General features: G+C 43.6%; 1 protein-coding gene across 4 annotated transcripts in view; it reads right to left on the bottom strand.

Moving 5' to 3' along the window:
- Window positions 1-22,692, bottom strand: part of GSK3B (glycogen synthase kinase 3 beta) — a 256,101-nt gene extending 233,409 nt beyond the window's left edge. For 2 of the 4 annotated variants that reach the window (XM_050959745.1, XM_050959759.1), the window contains exon 1: window positions 21,543-22,692. In XM_050959745.1, the coding sequence (XP_050815702.1) occupies window positions 21,543-21,630 (88 nt within the window). In that variant the 5' untranslated portion in view covers window positions 21,631-22,692. The remainder of the gene's footprint in view (window positions 1-21,542) is intronic. The other 2 variants (XM_050959735.1, XM_050959753.1) reach the window with 2 other exon arrangements.
- Window positions 22,693-24,660: the final 1,968 nt, after the last annotated feature.

Genomic DNA, 24,660 nt, shown 5'->3' with positions numbered 1-24,660 from the left:
GGTCAGAGTACATCTCTGTCTGGGTTACACTCCAAAGCTAAAAGGATTATTTCAGGGTAGGAGCAAATCTTTCAAAGCTGAAACATGCCTTTGCTTAAACCAGGTTACTAAGGGCAGGTCTTCACTACCTGCTGGATCAGCAGATAGTGATCAATATATCGGGGGTCGATTTATCACGTCAAGTGTAGATGCGATAAAAATCGATCCCCCGATCGTGCTCCCCATTGACTCCAGAACTCCAGCTTGTGAGAGGCAGAAGCGGAGTCGACGGGGGAGCAGCAGCGGTCGACTCGCCACTGTCTTCACGGCCAGGTAAGTTGACCTAAAATATGCCGACTTCAGCTACACTATTCACGCAGCTGAAGTTGCGTATCTTAGGTCGACTTCCCCACCCCACACCCCACTACTGTAGACATGGGCTAAATCTATTATAACTGGAAAAGGCCTCTGTCTAAAGGCTTGCCTATACAGGAAAATTATCTGGAATAAGGTATAGTTTAAATTCAAAGTGGAGTAACTATTCCTGATTTCCTCCATGAGCGGATGCTCTTATTCTAGAATGAGTTCCTTATTCCAAGTTAGTTTAATTCAGTTAAGACCATATGGAATAAGGTACTATATTCTGGAATAAGAACACCCAAACATGGAGTAAATCGGGAATAGTTATTCTGGAATAAATCCCTGTGTAAACAAGCCCTAAAATAAATTCCAGGGCTTCACTGACTAGTTCAAAAATAGGGAAAGTTTTACAACTCTGACTCCACTCCCACTGAACTCCAACAAAGAACCACTTCACCACAAGGAGACTATTCACTGGAAGCAATGCACATCTAAAAGAAGAATTTAATCCTAACAGACATCTTTCAGAGCTTCTAACCAGAAATATGGATGTGGAAGCCCTCTATATCAACATTCCACACAAAGATGGACTACAAGCCATCAGGAACAGTATCCCCGATAATGTCCCAGCAAACCTGGTGACTGAATTTTGTAACTTTGTCCTCACCCACAACTATTTCACATTTGGGGAAAATGTATACCTTCAAGTCAGCGGCACTGCGACGGGTACCCGCATGGTCCCACAGGATGCCAACATTTTTATGGCTGACTTAGAACAAGGCTTTCTCAGCTCTCATCCCCCTACCCCTACTCTACTTGTGCTACATTGATGACATCTTCAACATCTGGACCCATGGGAAAAAAAGCCATTGAGGATTTTCACCCTGATTTCAACGATTTCCATCCCACCATCAACCTCAGCCTGGACCAGTCCACACAAGAGATCCACTTCCTGGACACTACAATGCTAATAAGCGATCGTCACCCCCCATACCGGAAACCTATGACCGCTATACTTACCTACATGCCTCCAGCTTTCATCGAGACCACACGACACGATCCATTGTCTACAGCAAAAACTCTAAGATACAACCTCATTTGCTCCAACCCTTCAGACAGAGATAAACACCTACAAGATCTCTATCAAGCATTCTTACAACTACAATACCCATCTGCTGAAGTAAAGCAACAGATTGACAGAGCCAGAAGAGTACCCAGAAGCCACTTACTACAGGACAGGCCCAAAAAGAAAGTAACAGAACGCTACTAGCCATCATCTTCAGCCCCCAACTAAAACCTCTTCAGAGCATCATCAAAGATCTACAATCTATCCTGAAGGACGATCCCTCACTCTCACAGATCTTGGGAGATAGGCCAGTCCTCCCTTGCAGACAGTCTCCCAACCTGAAGCAATATTTACTAGCAACTACAAACCACACAACAAAAACATTAACTCAGGAACCTATCCTTGCAACAAAGCCCGGTGCCAACTCTGTCCACATATCTATTCAAGGGACAACATCATAGGACCTAAGCACATCAGCCACACCATCAGGAGCTCGTTCACCTACACATCTACCAATGTGATATATGCCATCACGTGCCAGCAATGCCCCTCTGCCATGTACATTGGCCAAACTGGACAGTCTCTACGCAAAAGAATAAATGGACACAAATAAGACATCAAGAATTATAACATTCAAAAACCAGTCGGAGAACACTTCAACCTCCCTGGTCACTTGATTACAGACCTCAAAGTCCCAATACTCCAACAAAAAAACTTCAGAAACAAGCTCCAATGAGAAACTGCAGAATTGAAATTAATATGCAAACTGGACACTATTAAATTAGGCTTGAATAAAGACTGGGAGTGGATAGGTCATTACACAAAGTGAAACCTATTTTCCCATGATAATTTTTTTTCGCTCTACTGTTACTCACACATTCTTGTCAACTGTTGGAAATGGGCCATCCTGATTATCACTACAGAAGTGTTTTTTTTCCTCCTGCTGATAATAGCCCACCTTAACGGATTACTCTTGTTATAGTTATTATGGCATCACTCATTTTTTCATATCCTCTGTGTAGATACATCTTCCTACTGTATTTTCCACTGCATGCACCCGATGAAGTGGGTTTTAGCCCACAAAAGCTTATGCTCAAATAAATCTGCTCGTCTCTAAGGTGCCACAAGTACTCCTGTTCTTTTAATCACAAAGAGAACTCCTGATGGTAGAAATTCAAAAGTATAAAATGGTCAAGTGCCCGAACGGTTATTTGCAGGGAATTAAAGTGATACCTTTATTTGCTCTAAATTCAAAACAAAAAGCACATTAGATAACATCAATCTAGTATAATTGAGGGATGTAACCATTAAATCTTTGAAAACTAACTGGTTTTCATATTCACTGTCTCTTTTCAGATTATACCATTCCTAATCCTTCTCCCAATTTTTGTGATTTTACAATAAGATTGTCTGTCCTATTTCCATCTCTCCAGTTCCTATGCAAGTAATTTCCTGTGTTTGTGTTGGTCTAGCCAAACACAAAGTGCTCGCAAACCTAAAAAATGAACAGAGTGAAAATAATACAGTGGTTCTCAGACTGTGGGTCAGGACCCCAAAGTGGGTCACAACCCTGTTTTAACGGGGTCGCCAAGGCTGGCTCAGACTTGCTGGGGCCCAGGGCTGAAACCCAAGCCTCACTGTTCAGGGCCAAAGCTGAAGTCTAAGGGCTTTGGCCCTGGAAAGCGGGGCTCAGATTACAAGCCCTCTGGTTGGGTCTGAAGGCCTTGGGTTTCAGCTTTGCCTCCTCCACCCCGCCTGAGGCAATGGAGCTCAGGCTTTGGCTTTGACTCCCCTACCCAGGGCAGCAGGGCTCAGGCTTTGGTCCCCACTCTTGGGGTCGTGTAGTAGTGTTTGTTGTCAGAAGGGGGTCACGGTGCAATGAAGTTTGAGAACCCCTGCTCTAATATTTTAGATATAGTAATCTTGGGTTTTCCCCTCTTAAAAGAGTTCTAGGTAAATAAGTTCAAGAACAACTGACTGACTGAAGTGATTGATTGTAGCAAACATGAAACCTGCTGATACGAACTAGGCACCTTTGCTTCACATCACATCAGATGCCACCAATCCACCTTTCTACACTGTACCAAATCAAACCCCCCTAACCGTTCATAACTCCATTCACTGCCCCTCTCATCAGCATCTAATGTAAGATGATTTCACACATTCCCCTTCACCTCTAGTTTGTAGACAATTCCATGACTTTTATTGTTTTCTAACAAAAACCTCAAATCACTTCCCTTTTATGTTTTTTAAGAACTGTTAGTTTTTCAGTCACAGATTCATACTGGAACCTAATGTTTCAAGTATCAAAAAATCTTCCAAATAAGTTGTGGTCACGTAAATATGTCAGTGATAAACTAAAAAAGGGGAAAAAAAAAAAGAAAAACTGGCTTGTTTCTTGTGATTTATCACCACAACCTTGGCAGGCTGAGAACTCAATAACTGTCTTGTGCTTTACTTACAGCGAAAAAGGTTACTACTCACCTTGTGCAGTAACTGTGGTTCTTCGAGATGTGTCCCCCAATGAGGATCACTTTAGGTGTCTATGCGTCTCTCGAGTCCTTGATTAGAGATTTTCTTTTAGCAGTGTCTGTTCAGCCTGCACATGTGCTCTATAAAATTTGATGGCAAGCTGCACAGGTGAACCACCTGAAGTTCCTTCTCTATCCAAATGCCCAACAAGAACAATCTGAAGCAGAGGGGAAGGAGGGCATGTAGTGGAGTACCATTAGTGGGCACATCTTGAAGAACCACATTTACCACATGAGCTGAGTAACCTTTTCTTCTTCAAACAGTGTCCCTACGAGTGCTCCACTTGAGGTGACTCCCAAGCAGTATCCTCACAGTGAGGAGGGACCTTCGTAATCAAGGTGAAGACTGAATACAGTTAAGCAGAATGAAGTGCCACATCTGATCTGATAGCACAGACCAAGACATAGCATTTAGAAAATGTATTCCCTGAAACCTGTGTAGCAACTCTGCATCTCTCAGACACTGGAAAGTTTTTAAGTAATGTGGTGGAAATTGCTTGCAATTTAGTAGAGTGTGATAAAATCCTTTGGGGAAGTAAGGCATCAGCTGCATCACAGCAAGCAGCAATACACTCAGATCCACCTCGACAGTCTCTGCAAAGAGATTGCAGGCACCAGTGATCTATACGCGATAGTGATGAAGGTCAGGTAATTTCTGAAATTGCTCAGTCCTATCCAGATAAAAGCCCAACACCCACTGTACATCTAAAGTATGAAGGAAAGTTTCCCACTGAGATTTGTGCACTCTAGAAGAGAGGGGGGAAAAAAGTCTATTCATCTATCAGTGACGATGGAAATCCAACAGCATCTTAGATAAGAACCTTGGGTGCTGTCATAGAGAGGACCTTGTCCTTGAAAATTATTTGAAACGGGGGGAGGGGTCCTGCCATCAGGGCTTCAATTTCTTGCAGGCTGACATGATAGCTACTAGAAAGGCCATTTTCACAGATAAATGAAGCAAGAGGCAGGTCACCACAGGCTCAGTCAGAGGTTTCATAAGGTATTTAAGTATCAGCTTGAGATCCCAAGGCAGAGTAGGAGCTTTAACCTGGGGGGGGGGGGGCAGGGGGAAGATTCCCCAAGACTCTTACTAAATCTCAAGGACAGAGGGTGAGCAAAAATAAAAGACCCCTCTACTGGGGAATAAAATGCTGATATCAGTAAGAACCTTAATAGAGTTAACGGATAAAAAAAATTTTTAAATGTCCAGCACATAATCTAAGATGGCTGAGAGCAGAGAAGATTCAGATATAAGGTGGTGACTGCAACACCAATGGTTGAACCTTTTTCATTTCTAAAGGTAAGGAATTCAAGTTGACTCCCTTCTACTGTTTAGTAATACTTCTTGTACTCCTGTCAAGCAAATGGATTCTAATTTCATGAACCACCTTGGAGCCAGGCTTGGAGATGAAGGACCCCTAGGTTTGGGTGAAGCCACAATCCACATCCTGGGAGAGGAGACATGGGACAGTTGGATACAGGTGAAGCAGGTAAGGATACCAAGTTAGCAACTTGTTTGAGGCAACCACAAGGATAACCCGGGCCATTACTCTTAAAATTAGTGGTGTTGGAGGGAATGCATGAAACAGGCCCTTTACTACCTCCAGAGAGAGGTGGCTAGGCCTTCTGTTGAGCAGAATAAGAGCACATTCAGAAACACTTCCTGTTTCTGAATGTGGCAAATAGCTCCCCACCTCTGGAACATCCTATGAAGGATTTGAGCATACAACTCCCATTTGTAGTCCTGGGAGAAGCACCGGCTGAGCATATTCGTTGCGACATTCTAAACTCCACAAAAGTAATCACTTGAGATCTGAATCTGATGAGCTATATACCAGTTCTATAACTTCACGGCATTGGCGTACAGCGTGGGGGATCTTGCTCCTCCCTACTTGTTGATATGGACAATGTGGCATGCATGTTCTATCATGATTCAGATCAATCTGCCCTTGATGAGGAGTAGAAACTGAAGGCAGGCATTCCTGACTGCCCTGAGTTCCAACAAGTTGATATGGAGACCAGTTTCCTGAGATGGACCATCTGCCCTGAGTTGTGAGTGTGTTACGGTGTGCTCTTCACCCAAACAGTGATGCATCCGTCGTCACAGTTACTGTTGGAGCTGGGCGGAGGAAAGGGATGCTCACGCAGACACTGCATTGATCTTTCCACCAATTCAGGGAGTTCTTCATCTTGAGGGAAACCATAACGTGTTTATCCACATTCTTCCTGTTGAGGAACAGGTCCTCCTGAACTAGCCCTGAAAGCAGCAGAGGCATAATCTTGCATGTCATGAAAATGCATGCTGCCATATGACCCAGGAGCTGCAAATGATTCCTTACTGTAGTATGGGGGTTTCCACTGTCCCAATCGATTCAACTAAGTTATGAATCTGTCTGTGGGAAGGAAGGCCCTGATTGCTAACAAATCCAAATATGCCCCTATGAACTGTATTCTCTGTACAGGGGCTAACTCAGACTTCATGTTTAGCTGGAGACTCAACTCCTGGAAGAGATCAAGCTGACTGGATAGAAATTAGAACTGCTTTATAAGATCAGCCCTTGAGCAGCTGGTCATCAAGATATGGGAACACTAAAATTGCTTTTTGATGAAGGTAAGCAGCCACTAGCACTAAAACCTCAAAGGACACCCTTGGGGCCAAATAGACAGCGAAGGAAGAACTCGATATTGAAAGTGATCTTGGCCCACAATAAAAGGCAGTGTCTCCTGTGTGCAGGATGTATCACTATCGGAAAATACTCATCCTATACGTTGAGAACCAAAAGTCAGTCTTCTGCCTCTAGAGAAGGGACTACAGCTGTCAGAATCACTATCTGGAACTTATGGGAATTTACAAATTTGTTCAGTTGTCTTAGATCCAAGACACCTCTCCACCATTTATCCTTCTTTAGCATGAGAAAATACTTTGCATAAAACCCTGTCCCTCTGGGGAAAGGGATGGGACCTATTCTATTGCTCTGAAAGGAGGGAGTGTACTTGATTCACTATAGTATTGTGAAAGAGGTCTCTGAAAGGGGACAGGGACGGAGGGAGCTGTGAAATGGATAGTATAGCCTGGTGTTATATCCATAGCTTACTTGTATGTTGCAATACATCACCAGGCCTGTTGGAAATGGGAAAGATGATCTCCAAAAGAAGAAAGGTGGACAAAAGGTTGCAGCTTACAAACTAGAGGCAAGGGAGGAGTCGTCAAGCCCTTGCCCAACCTGTCAAAATTACTGTTCCAATGGTGACTGGGTGCTAATTGAAAGAGTGGAGAGCTCTTTTCCTCTGGAATCTGTCTTTCTAGCAGGTTCAGTCGTTCTGTGAAAACCATGACTCAGGCACAACTTCTGGACAGTTTGAGACCTGCTTCATCTCCTCTTGTCTGTAGAGCTAGATACACCCAGAGACCTCAACCATGACCATGGAGTCCTTCAGCATGTGCAGAATCTCATTCTTAGTTCCTGAGAAGAACTTCTGGTATCAAAACAGGACATCCTCAACTGCACTCTAAACCAACCTCAGGAATCTTGACAAATAGAGACAAAACATCCTTTGTACCACAACTGCTGTGGAGATGGATCTAGTGGCAATGTCCACAGCATCCAAAGACACTTGGAGCGAGGTTCTGGCTAATAACTGGCCCTCCTTTTAATGATGGCTTGGAGTGTTCTATATGCTCCTGTGAAAGATGTTCAATGAAGGATGCAAACTTGTAATTCATGCAGACATACGAGGCCATGATTGCCTGAAAGTCTGTGATCCAAAATTGGAGCGTTGTACATGACTAGACCTTCTGTCCAAACAGGTCCAGCCTTATCTGGTCCTTGTCATAAGGAGTAGACCTACAATAATGATGTTTACTCCACTCATTTACAGCATTCAACACCAACGAATGAGGTGCAGGGGTGGGGGAAAAAAAATGCTGAGTCCCTGAGGGTACTGGATATTTCTTATCCACCCATTTACAAGTTAGCAGGATGATGACAACAGTTTGCCACACGGTCTTTTCTGGATCCAGGAGCATTTCATTAATGGTAGCAGAAGCCAGGTGGGTGTCATTGATTGCAAAATGTCCAGGAGCTTGTGATGTGCATCTTTAACCTCCTCAGGAAGTATAAGAAATTGATGAAAATAGTCAGCTATTGACAGTGGTGGGGGCATGACTGCCTCTTAGATGAAACAGAGGTTTGAGGGGGTAGCCTCTTTGTCTGCCTTAGGCTCGAGCTCCTCAAAGGGTCTCCTCATCTTGAGGTTCTGGTGGAGGAGACTGTGTGACCCTTCTCCGGTAAAATGGACCTGGAGACCTGGCAAATTGCTGCTCATACACCACCCACTATGACCAGCGGGGAGACCCACAGACAGGAGAGGTGGTGGTACCCAGCACTGATCCCACCCTCCCCGACGTGGGCAACGGGCCTTGCCCAAGTTTGGGTTCTTGTAATGAAGCAGAGGAGAACCCTGCACTGATAAGGAGGAGGCTGACAATGTCTGCTTTATCTGCCTCAGTGTCCTCCAGGAGGGGCCTCCAGTAAAATAAAAGCAGAGAATCTGGTGGTACTGATAAGCACTGGTAATCCAGAGACCAGGATCTCATTACTGAGGGGTATTTAGTACCCACAAGCAACGGGGACTCCAGCTCATCTAATGCTGACAAGTCCCTGGAGTAACAGAATTCCTCCAGTACCAAGTGAGTTGGTACCAACGCAGCAATCGGCTTGGGTAATACCGCTGGTTTGGATCACGTAGGTGCCAGTGCTGAAAGTACGTGCTTCAATTTTGAAGTACTGATGGAGCGGAGTGGAAAGGCACCATTAAGTCTAAAACAGACAGTGCCGATCTGGAGGTGGACAATACTGGGGCCCTGCTAGCACCATATTTCTCCAAAGCACTCTAGAATTTCCCTGCTCCACCAGTACCAGATGAACAGTCTTTTGCCTCCATGATACCAAATTGAGAGGTCGAGGTCTCTGACATCACAGACTTAGCAGGATATCAGGACTTCTTGGGAGCTGGCTCCTTGTGGTGGGAAACTGCACCCCTCTTCTTTCGAGCCTTCCCCGAGTCCTTCTTAGGCAAGACATTAGCCGAAGGGGCACTGGATCTGTCTGGAGGGAGGGGGCAGGTCTCGTGAGATGACCTGGAAGCAGGCTGAAAGGAGCATTCCATCAGCAGCAGATTCAGTTTGGCCTCCTGAGTCTTCCAACCACAGGATTTTAGAGCCAGGCAAAAATTTCACTTTGGGGAGACACAGGACTCTCCCAAACAATGAATGCACTTAGAGTGGCTGTTGCTGATTGGGACAGCCTCCTGACAAGAGAGGTGGTGTTTGAAAGCTGGTAAGCCAGACATGCCTAACTAGACCAAATAAGCTCCCCAGAAAAAAAAAAAAAGAGGAGAAAGGGGAAAGTAAAAACCGCATCTCTCACACCTACATAGCTAATTCTACACCAACAATTAACATAAACTAAACAACAACTACAAAACACACTGATACAAACACAAGGCAAACACACTGGAGCGGTGTCTCAGGCCGAGGCACTAGAGAAGGAACTGAAAGGCAGTTTACCCATGCAGCCCTATATGCACTCAGGAGTGTGGCACGAGATCATATAGAGCGCATGTGTGGACCAAACAGACACTGCTAACTGAAAATCTCTGATCAAGGGTTCGAAGAGGCACATGCACACCTGAAGTGGAGCACCTATAGGGATACTACTTGAAGAACTGTAAGATTTCCATTTTGGACAATACACATTCCTTGTTATGCATGAGAACAAATATGCTTACAAACTGAATAGTAAAGTAAAAATTTGTATTACATGAAATGTGAAGCAATGGATGTTTTCCCATATTCCATCCCTCACCCTCTCCCCAAGGTGGGGGAGGGTTCTTCAGACTGGGAAATTTGTAAGGGCAAAAAAGGGATAATTTCTAGAGATAGGCTGGAATGGGATTTACTGCACATACCAACATTTAATCTTGCAGCAGAATTAAGCAACATCAACTCTGTGACATACACACACATTAATTCCCAGCCTCAGGGCATTAGACAGAGTAAATGGTGTCTGAACACTAACAGCACAAGCAGGTGTTTTTGAAAGTCATTTCCCCTCCCCCTCTCAAAGACTTTTGGGGGATTTCTATGTGATAGTCTAGGGTATTATTAAAATACACATTTCGAATGTTCACTTAAAATTTGATCTATTTCTCAGAAAAAGATCCTGGGATGCTAGCATTAAGGCCACTGTTATTATTTGTCCTTTTGTCATTTTCTCCCCCCATCTTTGTCTCTTCCATCTCCTTTGTCCTCAGTCTTCCTTTTCTCTTCATCCTGTCCTTTTGCTCTATCTCCATCTGCTTTTCTTTTGTTCTCAACAGCATCAGCAACAGCATTAGGAAGGACTGCAGAAGAAAACTGAGTATAATCATATGATCACCTCGGAGTCTCTTTGCAGCTGGTTCCACGTGTAAACCATTTTTATGCCAATCTGGCTGCTGCTAGACAGACAGTTATCCTTAGGTGTAAGAGCAAATTGGGAAGCACAGACCCACACAAGAACTTTGAGAAAGCCAACACACCCACTTCCACCATAAAAAATACACTATACTCCATCACAATAATTTTCATGGCCAGAATCAGGCGGGAAAGTAGTATTATAAACCAGTGTTTTAATTCTGGAAATTGCAAATCTAGCTTCTAAGCTCCTCCAGGGAAGGATTCCATGGGCTTGCTTGAAAATGAATTCGGAAAAACCTATATTAATGCACAGTGAAGGATACAAATTACTACACCCAAAAGTCATGAAAGAAAAGAGCTACAGCTTTGATTGAAATAATTCTACAACAATACACATAAGATGTAAAAACATGGTTATCTTTAGTTTTTTCCTTTAACTCTTGGCATTTAAATTGGTAAATGTATCATTCAATTAATGTAAGGTTTGCATTTTATTTTAAAAAAGTTAGAACAGCACCCACTGCACTATGAAGTCATGCAAATAAATCTTGGAAAATCCACAGGATTTAAACTGTCTTCCAGCAGATATACAATTATTATTTCATTCCAAAATGCTTGCAGACAGTTATAAAATTTACAATTTTTGTAAGCCCACATACACACTAAACATTTTTTTAAACTGCTTATAACTTCAGTTATGTGAGGTAATACTTTTTATTGGACCGACTTCGGTCTGTGAAAAGAGACGCTTTCTAGCTTGCAGAGTTCTTCAGAACTGGGAAAGGTACTCAAGGGTGTCATAGCTAAAGACAAGGTTGAATAGATTGTTTCGCAAAAATAATGAATATGTTATAAGAGACCATTGAAGATGATGTGGGTAGTAAACATCTCTGCAGTCACAGAGCAAAGGAAGGGAGGGCTGTAGATTGTTGTAATGAGCCATTAATCCAGCATCTTTATGAAGTCCATGATTTCTGAGTGTTTAACAAAGCTATGAACTTAAACTCCTAGGCTCATCTTTTGGTTATGTGGATTTCTTTTGAGGACAAGAACTGAGAGATCTGGCGCACTTTGTGAAAAATGTTCACCCACAGGGGATATAGTTTGTGTGTCTTATTTTTCTGTGCACGTTCATTCCATAGCATACTAAGTGCTTTGCTTGACCCACAAAGTTGTTACTGGGGCATTTCGTGCACTGGATGAGGCGTACTATATGTTGTGATAGACATGTGCAGGAACTATGGATCTTGAAAGGCAACTTGTGGGGGGTATTAATCATCACAGATGTAAAACTTGCACATATACCTCTCCTGCTGTTGCTCTGGCAGGGTCTGCCATCCTGAAGAGAAATGGCTAGGACTGTCTTTTATTACTATAAGTTCCAGCATAGCAATTCGGAGCCTTCCCAGAGCCTCAGAGAAGGAGATTCTTGCCTTGAAAGTAAGCTTTAGTCACACTGGCGTTTGTGTCCATTATGAAATATAAACGGGGATACAAAATTCCCTGTCTTGATTTCCTTAAGGAATTTTTCTATTTGGGCTACATCAACCCTACTTGGTTTCTGCAATATTGTCTAGATGAACAACAGCCAAATGATCATTTTTGGTCATTGCCTTTATCACTGTGGTCTGACAACCAATCCAGCAAACACGGCACATGCCTCAAACAGATTCCAATTGCCACTTCCTGGTCACTTAAGTAGCAATATTTGAATGCATCTGAAAATAAATGCATGCTTCTGATAATTTTTGAGATCTGGAAACACAAGCTAAAGGTTAAAATCAATATGATGAACAATGTTTTCATTTTTCTGTCTTGATCCTCACAATTCCCAAAGCTGTTTTTAATTCCACTGTGATGCCATCAGCTGTCCTAGATTCCAAGTCTACTACCTCGGTAAAGAGTACAAGCTTCCCCACACTGCACAAACTTGATATATACACAAGACTCTTGCTCAGCTACACACATCCCAGTGAATTCATCAGCAAGAACAGTAATAAACCTAGCTTTCTATATGCCCACAACACTTCGTAACTGCCTCTGAAGTCTCTCGCTCCATGCGTGTTTATCTGTTTAACCCAAAATTAAGGCCATTTTTTATATTTTGAAGTCTCTAAAACTGAAATTATACTTGGCAATAGCAGATGTGATGTTCAATATGGTAACAAACATTGCTTCTCATGTGTTACACTTTACAGAACAATCTACTTACAGAAGTTTCTTATGAACAAAAGGACTTTCTGCATCCACAAATTTCAAGTGATCAGCGATGTAGACATAATGAAACCATACTAAATGCTTTATGCTCACGTTCCAAGGGATGCATGCATGCATGCTCAGCAGCACACTTCTCCCTGATCCCATGCCCTTTTCAAGACATTACTTGCATAGTTGCTATTTACTAAGACCATTCCCCCTCATTTTGGGCCAACTGCTTAATAGTGATGTGCCTAACACCACTCAGCCTACTCTAACTTTCTCTGTTGTCCTAGTCCAGATAGCAGGCATAAAATCCAACACTTGTTCTTTCCCAGATAGCACTTACTAGTCCAGAGGTTCTGGCAGAAGGTTTTCTCCAAATTTGGCCAGATGACTGGAGACAACCACAGCATCTATTTATATACACCACTTAATTCTCTGAACTCTTAAGCCTAAGATCTGTTTCCAAATGCAAAACCAAAGTCAACAAAAGTTACTTGAACCAAAAAAGAGTTAAACTGAAACAGCAGCACAGCAACATTGTTCCCCTTGTCTCCTCTCCCTGATGATTACTTAATTGAAGAATTAGCCCACAAAATTTATGTATTTAAGTTCAAGTCACACTTTACAGTAATACTGGCAAAAAATACACAACTTTGTTACATTCAGTAGGATTACTATGGTTACTAAAGCCAGCAAAACAGAAGTGCTACAACTTGCTCATAATTACATTCTGACCTATAAAAATCTGTTAGAATGTGTAGACTCACACACAGAACTGAGTGAGCAAACCACTTGTCTTGGAAACAAAGTACTTGTTTCCGTGACATTTCTACTGTAAATACCCAATTGCTCCTGAATCCCATAATAGAGTTATTTCAGTAAAGCAATCTCCATGCTACCAGTGCAGAAACTTAAGAAAACATCTTTCCAAAACTGATACAGTTTGAGTATGCTGAGCCACTGGCCTTGGGTGATTTAAGACCTGCCGTCCTAGGTCCTCAGTCAAGTTTAGTCTTTAGATGCGCACTGTGATACTACAGATGTTGGGACTACTTTATCACACAATCTGCGCCACTGCAACTGTGCCGCTGTTAGTCTTCCATGTAGCTGCTGTAGGCCAACGGGAGAGAGCTCTGACGCTGGCATAATTAAACCACCACAACCAACAAATGTGCTAGTGTACATGCCTAAGTGCCCATGCTAATATTGTTAGACCTGTCAAAATTCTTCGATATCACTGATAAAAAGTGCTATTCTAGGGTGGCTGTTCTTTCTTGACTGGGTATTCTCAGAAGGTGGTGTAGGGAGACTGGTGTACCCAAACAGTGCTGCTGAACACACGGCACCATTTCTGAGGGTGACTGGCATATGGATGAGAGATTGGTGTTCAATCCTGACAACACTGAGGTGATGCTGGTAGGCTGGGGAAATAATCAACAGATGTGGCGAGGATGATTCTCCCACCTATAATTGGGGCTGTATGCCTGTCATGTGTCCTGTTTGCAATCTGGTAGTAGTGCTACATCCCCAGCTACTTTTAACTGATCATACAGTAGCAATGTCCATAAACACTTTTTACCATTTGAGCCTACCTGAGAGATTATTTCAAATGCAGACTTGCTACCATGCATGACCCATCCCTTTGTCACCTCATGACCGGATTACTACAATGCTCTCTACATTTTAAACCAATCCAAAATCTTGAATTGGTACAGCATGTGGCAGTCCACCTATTTAATTATGCTACCTGGTGGCATTATATGACACCTGTGCTCCATGGTCTGTATTAGCTGCCTGGGGATTTCTAAACTGTAATTAGAGGCACTAGTTTTGGCCTATAAAGCTAGGTTTGGATATCTGTGGCTTGAGAGGTGGACTCTTTCTTCACGCCATAGTGCCAAAGATGTTATCAGTGGAGGCACATAAACTGGATCCCTCTGATTTAAAAAGGAAGCTGGTGAGATCCATTATCCTCAGATCTGGAATCAGCTTTCCTTAGTCCAAAACAGTCACCTTCTGTTAACCTTCAGGACACACCAGTTTTCTGTGGAAGGAGGTGGTTCATAAGGCTATGTCTACATGAAGTTTTGTGTTTCACAAGGATTTAGGATTTGTTAGCTGTAAAGAGGAGAGGGGCTGTAAACTCCTGTCATTGTTTGTTATTGTAACTTACACCAGATGCCCCTAAGGTTTTGGATAGCTCTCCTTTATTTTTGCGCAAATCCAAATATCTACAAAGTACTGAACAAGTTCCCTCAATGCTGTACTTATATTTCAAATATACCTATACCCCAATATAACGCACCCGGATACAACACGAATTTGGATATAACGCAGTAAAGCAGAGCTCCGGCAGATGAAAGCAAGTTCGATATAACGTGGTTTCACCTATAACACAGTAAAGTTTTTTGGCTCCTGACGACAGTGTTATATCGGGGTATAGGTGTATATGCTAAACTGGTGTTCATTAAAGTCAAGTGTTAAGTGGTACAAGTCTAACTGCTGTGGGATTTCAGTTGAAGACTGCTGCCAGCCTTTTAATGTTTCCAATCTCTCCCACTGTAGTTGACTTCAAGTGATGGGGCAGAGTTAGAATATTAGGATGAAATTTAAAAAAGAAACTTTACATTAGGAAAAAAAAAACTAATTGGAAATTTTTCCTGTCTTCAGTCTGCAGACTGGGAACAGGCATGGGTACTAGGATGGCTTCCCAATATGCCAACCTCTTTAAGGGCCACCTCAAATGCACCACAAAACAAACTGTATACCGAGATACTTCAATGACACGTTCATCCTCTGGACAGATGACCTAAACTCCCTCATAGACTTCAACCACAAACATCAACCACGACCACCCATCCATCCCTCTCTTTCTCTAGAACTCTCCCACGCCAGCATCAACATCCTAGACACCATGATCAGCTTTAACAATGGAACTACAATCAATTACAGACCAAAAAAAAAAAAAAAAAAAAAACCTGAAGAAAACCCTGAAGAGCACCACACTTACTTTCACAAATTCAGTAGCCATCCCAGACACACCAAGAAATCTGTTGTCTATATGCAGGCACTGAGATACCACAGAATAGTTTCTTCAAACTGTAAAGTGATGAGGCTTTGAGTCTTTAAATTGAATTAGATAAACTTCTACAGAATACAAAAATTCTGTACTGGCTATAGTGAGATGAGCATGAGATAAGTATTAGTGGTGGAGAAGACCTATCACATCCAACCATGCTGAATAAGCATACTAACTAAAGTGTGTTCAAATGACTAAAAGCTTTAGTGTTAATGCCACACTGAGACAATGCATGCAGCTCATACCTCTCTTAGACCTACTACTGCAAGTGTTTTGCAGACCCAGAGCCTTTGTCTACCCTCAGGATTTTCTCTAGAACTTCCACCGCTATTCCAGCACCAGCGCAACTTCATCAGTTCTAATGGGGAGAGAACAAGCGCAGACTAGTAGCTAGTATTTTTACCATAGTCACCTAGACCTGCTCTGAATAAGGTCCGTTGATAGTGTTATAAAAATGCCTATGCACTGCCTAACCTAGTGTTTGTACCAGTGCTGCATCAGCAATGAGAATAAGTTGTACAGATAAATTAATCTGGGGAGTAAGGCAGCCCCAGGAAGATAGTCCTGTTAGGGACAGGGCTGCTCCAGCCAGCCCGGGGCTGGGGGTTAACGATTAGGGTAGGTTAACAGGAAGACTAATGTTTACCAGTTAACAGTTTAATATTTTACATCCCTAAGTCCTGTATCAGTTTACTTTTTCAAAGGCTTTCTTCATCAATATGGACTACAGATGTTAGCTTGAAAAAAGAAATCAAGTTCTGCAGAACCCATAACCACCACGGGCACAGGAATGATAATGTAGCACATCCTGTGACACAATTAAAAGCAAGGAAACAGCATCACTAACTAGAACCAGCATAATGTAGACAGGTAAAGTTTCCAAGTTCAATGTGTGGGTTCACACACTGGTATGTGAGGTAATCTAATGGTGGGTGGGAGAGAAAGAGGACAAGATTGATGGGATGATGGGAAAATACAGTATCAAGAGGGTAAATTGCTTGGGTGGGTGGGGGAAAGATGCAACGGAGACAGGGGAAAAGAGTGAAGATACATCAAGGAAGCGAAGGCAGAGAAAAGAACAAAAACGAAATAAGAGACCTCAGAAAAGATATTCACAAGGAAGAAAACAACCCCAACCAACCAAACCAGTGAAGCTGGAAAGGGAAAGGTGCTGTATCAGGGGCAGGAGATGAAGTAAAAAGGACTGGTAGAATTGTGTTTAGCAGTTATTTGACAAATTTCACTGGCATTCATGAAGACTGATAGTTAATAAAATAAAGATTTAAGAGATACATTTTTGTTCTACTCAAGTAGGCCTAGTAACATTTTTTTTAAAGTATAAATATGAAATTGATTGAGGATGTAGATACACCACACAACTGTTATATTCCCTTCTTGAAACTGCAGGAGAAGGGATTTGGGGCATGACAATACAAAAGCATTTTTCACCCTGGTATGGAGTCAAGTAATTTTTTTTCCAATTTTTGTGCAGAGGAAACGCCCCCTCCCACAAGTAGCCAAAAATCTGGATGAGGGATAGGGTTGCTAAAACCCATACATAATTCTCAGCAGCCAGGAGCCTCTGGAGAGAGAAAAATCATTTATTTTCAGCTAGGACAGATTTTCTATTTTTGGGCGGTGGGGTGGGGGGAGGGAGGTATCATTAATCTTAAGCTTTTCACCAAGTTGTTGCCTCCTACCCAAAACCTTTTGCACAGATTTATTTTGATACCATTATCATCTTAAACTAATAGGCTGTGCAACTGTCAAGCTGCTACTATATTCCACTTTGTATGGGACTGCATTTCAGCACTGGAGTAATATGTACTCACACAGAGCTTCTTGTGCACTTTTGGACCCTTCCATATGAAAAAATCCACTACATTTAAGTAAGTAGTTGAAACAATGAACTTGAACAAAAGGCAAGTTTGCTGCTGGGGCAAAATTCTTCCAACAAGTCACAGAATTAATTGCTACATAGTCTAAATTATGAAAATTCAAGACGTCATCAACTTACCCACGTTACGCAAGAAAATAGCTAGATTTGGGCATTTAGCCTAAGGTGAGTAGCTGTACAGCATTCACTAAAATTGTTTTTATGACAAATTACAAGTAATTCTATTACATGTATATGACATTTACAAATGCAGTGAAAAGTTTACTGTACCCCTTAAGAAGAACTAGCCTGTTATGAAGGGCTGCCAGCAGAGACAAAGTAACCGTTTGAAGACAGCAGTATTAAAGTATTTTTAATTATTGATATTAAAGTATCAAGTCCTAAATGTTCTTTAAAACACTGTCTTTCATAATCAACGGCAGTAAGTTTCAGTCATTAAAGTTTACTGTTTAAGTTTGCAAGTTGTGAGTTTTCCCATTTAAGACTTTTTTTTTTTTTAATGAAGAGGTGCATTTTTTGTTGTGTGTTGCCAGAGCACACTTCATTTTCAGGATAATTTCTCCCATTTGCTTCCAGTTGTACATTATTTCCAAGTATAAAACAACTAGGTGCAGCACTAAGCCATAGTAAGGTAAGCTCCATATCTCAATTTCAGCAGATTTTACTGTCAAGCATCAAATTTAAACAGCAATCCAGAAGTTATTAGTTGAATGTTTAAATATAAACTTGCAAATCCAACTAACATTTATCTTTTAAATGTGATTAAGATCACAACTAGACCTTTCAAAATGATAAATGCATCTAATTTTTTTATATTGCCCTCAATTCATTCCTAGGAACTAGTACAGGCCCAACCAGTATGCCTTTTTAAGGAACACAAAAAATGTTTTTTTGCACAAAAGTTTGCAAACACAATATTACAGAACTGTAAACACAGAATGCACTTGAAGTTAACTAAATTGAAAAATATACAATTGAGGGGCACATAAGTGTTCTCAAAACCAAAACAAAGAAACATCTAGTGGATCTTGGAAGATGCTCTTAACACTGACATGGTAACATCTACTATTTCTACCTTTGGTGAAAGAATACTGGGACACCACAATCCCTACAACTGTTATCCCAGAGAGGTGGGTAGCATGTTTTGTCCAGGGTGAAGCACAAATGACAAGTTCCCTTTACTGTAGCTGGGAAAAGAGAGGTGCTGGGAACCTTATGCCAGTCCCTGGATCTAGCTTCAGGACTCATCCTTTCGAAACAGCTTGTAGTGACTGAGCATCTGATAAATTTAGAGGGAAAGCACATATACTCCCTGCTGTTGAACTGAAGGCACATTCACGGTGTTTCCACCCCTGATCCTCCTGGATGCTGTGATGGTATACCCTCTACCTCGATATAACGCTGTCCTTGGGAGCCAAAAAATCTTACCGTGTTATAAGTGAAACCGTGTTATATTGAACTTGCTTTGATCCACCAGATTTCGCAGCCCTGCCCCTCCAGAGCACTGCTTTACCACGTTCTATCCAAATTTGTGTTATATCAGGTGGTGTTATATTGAGGTAGCGGTGTATGTAGAGTCCTTGCTACTCTGCCCTCCCACTGCCTCCACTTTTGGAGTCCTCTCTTCCTACAGACTAGTTCAGTGCCCAACTGCTGATGCTCCTCCTGGCTTTCCACAGCAGCAACAGAGCAAGATTTATTTGGTCATTCAGTTTCATTGCTTCTATTCATAATTCTGTGAGTAGTAATGAAACAGACCCAAAATAGGTCCAGTTTTCACTCTGTTACAGTTTAGGAAGCTCTGATCACTGGCAGAGGCACCAGAGCTGCCTGCAGACTTTGGAAACAGCACTGCATTAATATACATCTGGTCATATACATGAATTTTTTTTTCCCACAACCAAAATGGCTAGAAACATCATTGAAAAAAGTAATGCCTACTTTTCCAAGACCTGGACTCTGATTATTTGAATCTTGCTTCATCATACCCAAAGAGGCCACCAAAAATTCTGATGCCCATTAGAAGTTACCCTTTTCAGCATACAGCAGTCTTGCTGTCCTCCAGAACAGACACTATCTCCTACTCCACACAGTCTTTGCCTCTGCTTCTGTTGCTCTGATTATATATCCTTTTAAAGACACCAACAGGACATGCAGCACATGATCATAATGGGGGAGAGGGAAAGAGGAAGATCACCACTGTGGGTGCTTTATTATGTTAAGGCCTTTGCTTCCCCACTGTGTTACAAATTCGGGATTTAATCGTACTTGCTAGCTTACGCCAATTTATGGGCCTACATCTTCCTAGATTTTGACCTCAAATAGGAAGAGATCCCCAAACCAAACCTTCAAAAATAAGAGGAAAAGCTTAGGTCAGACCATTTTAGTTTTTGATCATGACAGCTCTAGATCTGGGTCAATTTTACACATAGTCACATGCAGTAATATTGATTAACATCTCCTCCTTCCTCTGCTACTCTCATATAAGGAGAATGAGTGAGAATAAAATGAAATCACACAATATTCTCCATATAAATGGAGAGTGAAATGTGTTATTGCTATATCTAATCAACTGCACAGTCTCATGTTGCTAATATGGGCTATCTACTCAAAATGTTTATAAATACTGCAAGTACTCTGATCACACAGACATGACAGGGTAGACTTCAGACCATAAACCCAATATTTTCTTCAAAGCTCCAACCACAGTGGAAGGTATCTTAGACTAGAAAATGCAAGAATTTCTGACAACTGTTTGAAAGCTCACAATTACCTAAAGCTTTGGAGTGAACTAAAACTCCAAGTGTACAATAAAGCAATATGATACAAACACAGCTTTGCCAGGTGTAACTATCAAAATGCAAGTCTCAAAGTCATCGGTTTAAATAATAGTGATGTATATCAGACCTTCACAGTCCTTTTATAAAGCCATCCAGATTTCTACAAGAGTGGACCTGAAGTGCCTTTGAATGAAAATTATTCACATAGATGAGCAAGATCATTTTACCTTTGCATATGGATATATTTAAACCAAGAATCAACAAATTCCAGGTTATAAATATGTAACTGATCTTTAGAAACACACAATGGGGTCTTTTTCCTCCAACACTTTATCTTTTTGATTAATAGGATTACATATATTTCTAATTCTCCTCAAAATCCTAATGCCATTAGCTGGGAGATCAAGGATGAGCACATATTAAACCACTTACCCAATCTACAATATACATGTAATACTACTGTTTAGAATGGGGCCACAGGACCCTCATCCTTTAAAAAAAAAAAATCAAATTCTGAAAGATAATGAAAAAGAACATCCTGTATTTCTAACAGTTCAATGTGTTCACATACATCATATTCAGGAATTTTTTTCCACAGCACATTTAACAGAGCCTGAAACACAAGATATTATGGGAATAGTCCTTTCTAAGCCTTCTGCTAAGCTTGCACAAAAAAAGTGCTCACACCCCAGTTGTGGGTGCATACATACAGCAAACATTGCACTTTCCAATGCATCACACAACAGAAAATGTTTAGAAGCATAACTGTACAAACATGTGAAATGATCACATGTGCATGTAATTCATTTCCTTCCCTCCATTGATCCATAGACAGAAATGCAGCACATAGCTCTTTAAAACCAAATTGCAACTGAAATATACCCCTTTAACTAGCTGGTCAAACCAACAACAATATTGTTACAGATAAGAGGCAGAAAGGAGCACCAAACAAATATTTTTTGTAAAACAGGCCCAAATGGAAACCATGGTGCGTGCCTATTCAAGGTTAATGAGGGGGAGGGAAAGGGAGCTGTTTCATCCAGTGCTAGAAACAGTCTAGATCTTCTTCCACTGACCAGCCCAGAATCCCTCACACAATTAGGTTTACTGACAAACAACAGTGCAATTTCTCTTTTAAAAACCCGATGTTTAATCTGCACAGGGTGTGGGTGCGGAATCAATACTCACTGCTAACTTTCATGCTGCCAAATGCTGAAGGCTGCTGCACTGGTTTGCAGCTCTCTGCAAAGGAGGTGGTTCTGGGCCGCCCTGACATGGTCTCTCTTTCTCCCCCTCTGATCACCTCTCCTCCTTTCTTCCTTTCGCCTTCTTCTCTTCCTGGTGGTTGGTGTGCGTGCCTCTTTCTCAGGTGGAGAGGGATCAAAAATGCAACATTAAATTCCAGCCCTCCTCCCCCCCCAGGGAAAATCCTCTCCCCCTCTGGATCTCTCTTCTCAGGGCTTCTTCACTCCTCGTTTATAAAACCATCCTTCCCAGCAGCACCACTGGGTCCAACAGCTGCCTCCACCCAGCACACGAGCCCCCCCGATGCTGCTCCTGCTGCGGCCTGGGAAACAGTGGGGGTTGCTAGGCCTTGCTGCCCTCACCCTGAGAGCCAGTCACATGGGGCGCAAGCTACAGCCGAGCTCCTCGTCTTCCCTCGCTGGGTTTTCTCCTTCGCCCCCCTCGCCTCTTCGGGAGGCAGCAGCGACGGGACTATTTTCTCCCGCGCAAGGATCTCCGAGTCTGCTCGTTGCTTCGCGAGCTTGGAAGAGGATCCGGCGCGGGCGGAGTAGGGGAGTGAAGCGGTCGGGCGTCCTCGCTCGCTCCGGCTCCTCAGTGCGGGGATGAGGCGACGGCTCCGGCGCGGCTCCTCATAGCGCCCGCAGGGGCAGCGGGCGGCGGCTGACGCTGGGGCGGCTGCAATGCGGGCGGCGGCCGGAGGCGGCGGCACAGGCCATGGCGGTGGCTCCCGGCCCCAGCTCCTCCTCAGCCGGCTTCAGAGCCCTGGCGGTGGCGGCTGCTCCCCTGGGCGCCCAGGGCACATGGGACCCGCCGACCCGGCCAGACCCTCCTGCCGGTCCCCCCCGCGCCGCTTCCGGCGCCGGAAAGTGCTGCGTCCTGCCGGGAGCCCCCGCGGCCGCGCCGGTCAGTCCCTTTGTCCCCGCTGCTGCCGCCGCTCCGTGCCGGGCTCCTGCTGCCGCTGCTGCGCTCTGTGTGTGCGTGCGCCAAAGCCGCGCAGCCGCCTATCCCCGCCGCCGCCCTACGCTGCGCAACGGCCCTAAGCAGGCTCCGTGAATACCCAGTCAAACCGCCCGAGGCCCCCGCACGGCAACACCCGAAGCACATCGGAGCCAATCCAGCGGTGGTTACGGTAATAACCTCACCAGCGTGGGGCCAATCACCGAGCGGGAACGGAAACATCCGGAATACATCGGAGCCAATCGCTAGGCCGCTACGGAAATAGCCGAACCTACCCGAAGAGCATCAGAGACCCAATCAAAAGACGTTGCCGCCGCCCTAGCAGCCCCGCGAGCCGATCCAATGGAAAGAGCTTTCTCCTGAAGCCAATCAGGAGCCGCTCAGTCCCTCTACAGGGCTTCAAACTGAAGCCTGGGGCGCTGAGCGGCTGAGGCTGATTGGCTATCCGGGCAGGGTGCTGTAACTTGTCATGTGATTGGCTAAGAGCGATGAGGAAGTCGGCCAGTTCTCTGCGCGGTACCAGTCTCCAGCGACGGGCTGCCTGTAACGCGCATCCCTATTGGGGGAGGGCCGAAGGGGCCCGGGCGGCGCTGAGCCAGTTCCTGCCGGAGGGGAGGCGCCGCCCCCACACCCCGCCGTGACCCGACGAGGCGGCAGAAGGGGACGCAGCAGTCGGGGGCGCTGGCTCCGCCCGCGCAGCACAACGTGGCACCGGGAGGGGCCGCACACAGGGCGGCCCAGGGCCCCGCCAGCCCGGCTCCCGGCCGGGACATGCCAGCGCAGCCCTGGCTCTGCCGGGGGCGTCGGGCGTCTCCAGCAATGAAAGCTGCATCTTTCGTTAAAGATTGTGTCACGTGCTGGAAGCTGCAGGGACACAACCAGCCACAACCGAGCTCTGCCCTGTGCGCGCCGGCACCCGCTCCTTGTGCCGAGCCAGCCTGACCCCACAGCCCCTCACGGCCGCCAGCTTTGCCTACTGCGCGTGCAGTGCCCTCTCCTGACGAAGGTGTAACTCTGCACCTGTTCCCTTCCCGGGGCTTGGCACGGAATAGGTGGTACAGGAGGGGGGCTGGCAAATGTTAAGGGGGCATGTGGCGTGGTGGCATTAAGCATGAGCCACACCTGTGCTCTGCTAGTAAAGCCTGTCAATCAAAGCACACCCTTGTGCATTTTCTGTGTGCCGCAGGTGTAACAGGAATGAATGTTTCAAAGAGTTTAAAAATGGAGTTGGGGTACTTTTATGTAACTTTTGACTTTAAGGCTAATGTCTAAATTACCTTGAGTTTGGCTCTACAGGGACCAGAGATGTCTTAAAAATGTCCAAAAATAGTGTAACAATGTTAAGATTTAATGTCTAGTATCTTGGGAATTTCCTAGAAGCAAGTGTTGGGGGGAAGCTGTGAATCTTCAGTGTGTATTTATATAAAGTTACCATTCCTATCTCTGCCAAGCCATAGACGATCAGACTTCCAATCTGTCACAGCTACTGCACTGAATGGTGCCTGTCCTACGCCTTGGGTAATTTTTCTGGAGAAATTCCACAGCTGAGGAAAGGAGACATTTCTGTGAAAGGTTGCTTTTTAAAAAACAAGATGAGAAACTGCTTAGACTAGGTTTGGAAAGCTAGAAGTAGCCTGGGATTATCAAACAGAGCAGAACAGGAGGAGTTGGTAAATGGTGTGTGATAAATTGAAGAACCGTGTGATAAAGTTTAAAATTAATTCAAAATGGTCCTGCTCAGCACTTTGCTCATCTCAGAGACAAGGGAAACCTAGTACAGGTTTCTTCATCCCATAGATATCAAACCACATAAGCATGGTACCCATCTATCAGATCTGTTTACCAAAAACTGAAAAAGGATAAGTAAGACCTAGTCTATATTTTGCTGGTGTAGTTATATGGCAAAAAAACCCTTAATGCATATACAGTTTCAACAACAACAACAAAAAAGTGTTTTTGACAGTGTAGCTTATACTGGTTCATTGAGCAAACAAAAGCCCTTTTTTTGCCAGTATAACTCTGTCTACTCTAGGACTTTTCCCAGCATAGAAGTATTGAGAAAAAAATCACATCCCTAACTGAAATTGCTATACCAGCAAACATT

Source organism: Gopherus flavomarginatus, chromosome 1, assembly GCF_025201925.1.
Source record: "Gopherus flavomarginatus isolate rGopFla2 chromosome 1, rGopFla2.mat.asm, whole genome shotgun sequence".
In the NCBI taxonomy this organism is placed as follows: Eukaryota; Metazoa; Chordata; order Testudines; family Testudinidae; genus Gopherus; species Gopherus flavomarginatus.
The sequence above is the reverse complement of the archived record's forward strand: the minus strand, read 5'-3'. Positions and strand labels throughout refer to the sequence as shown.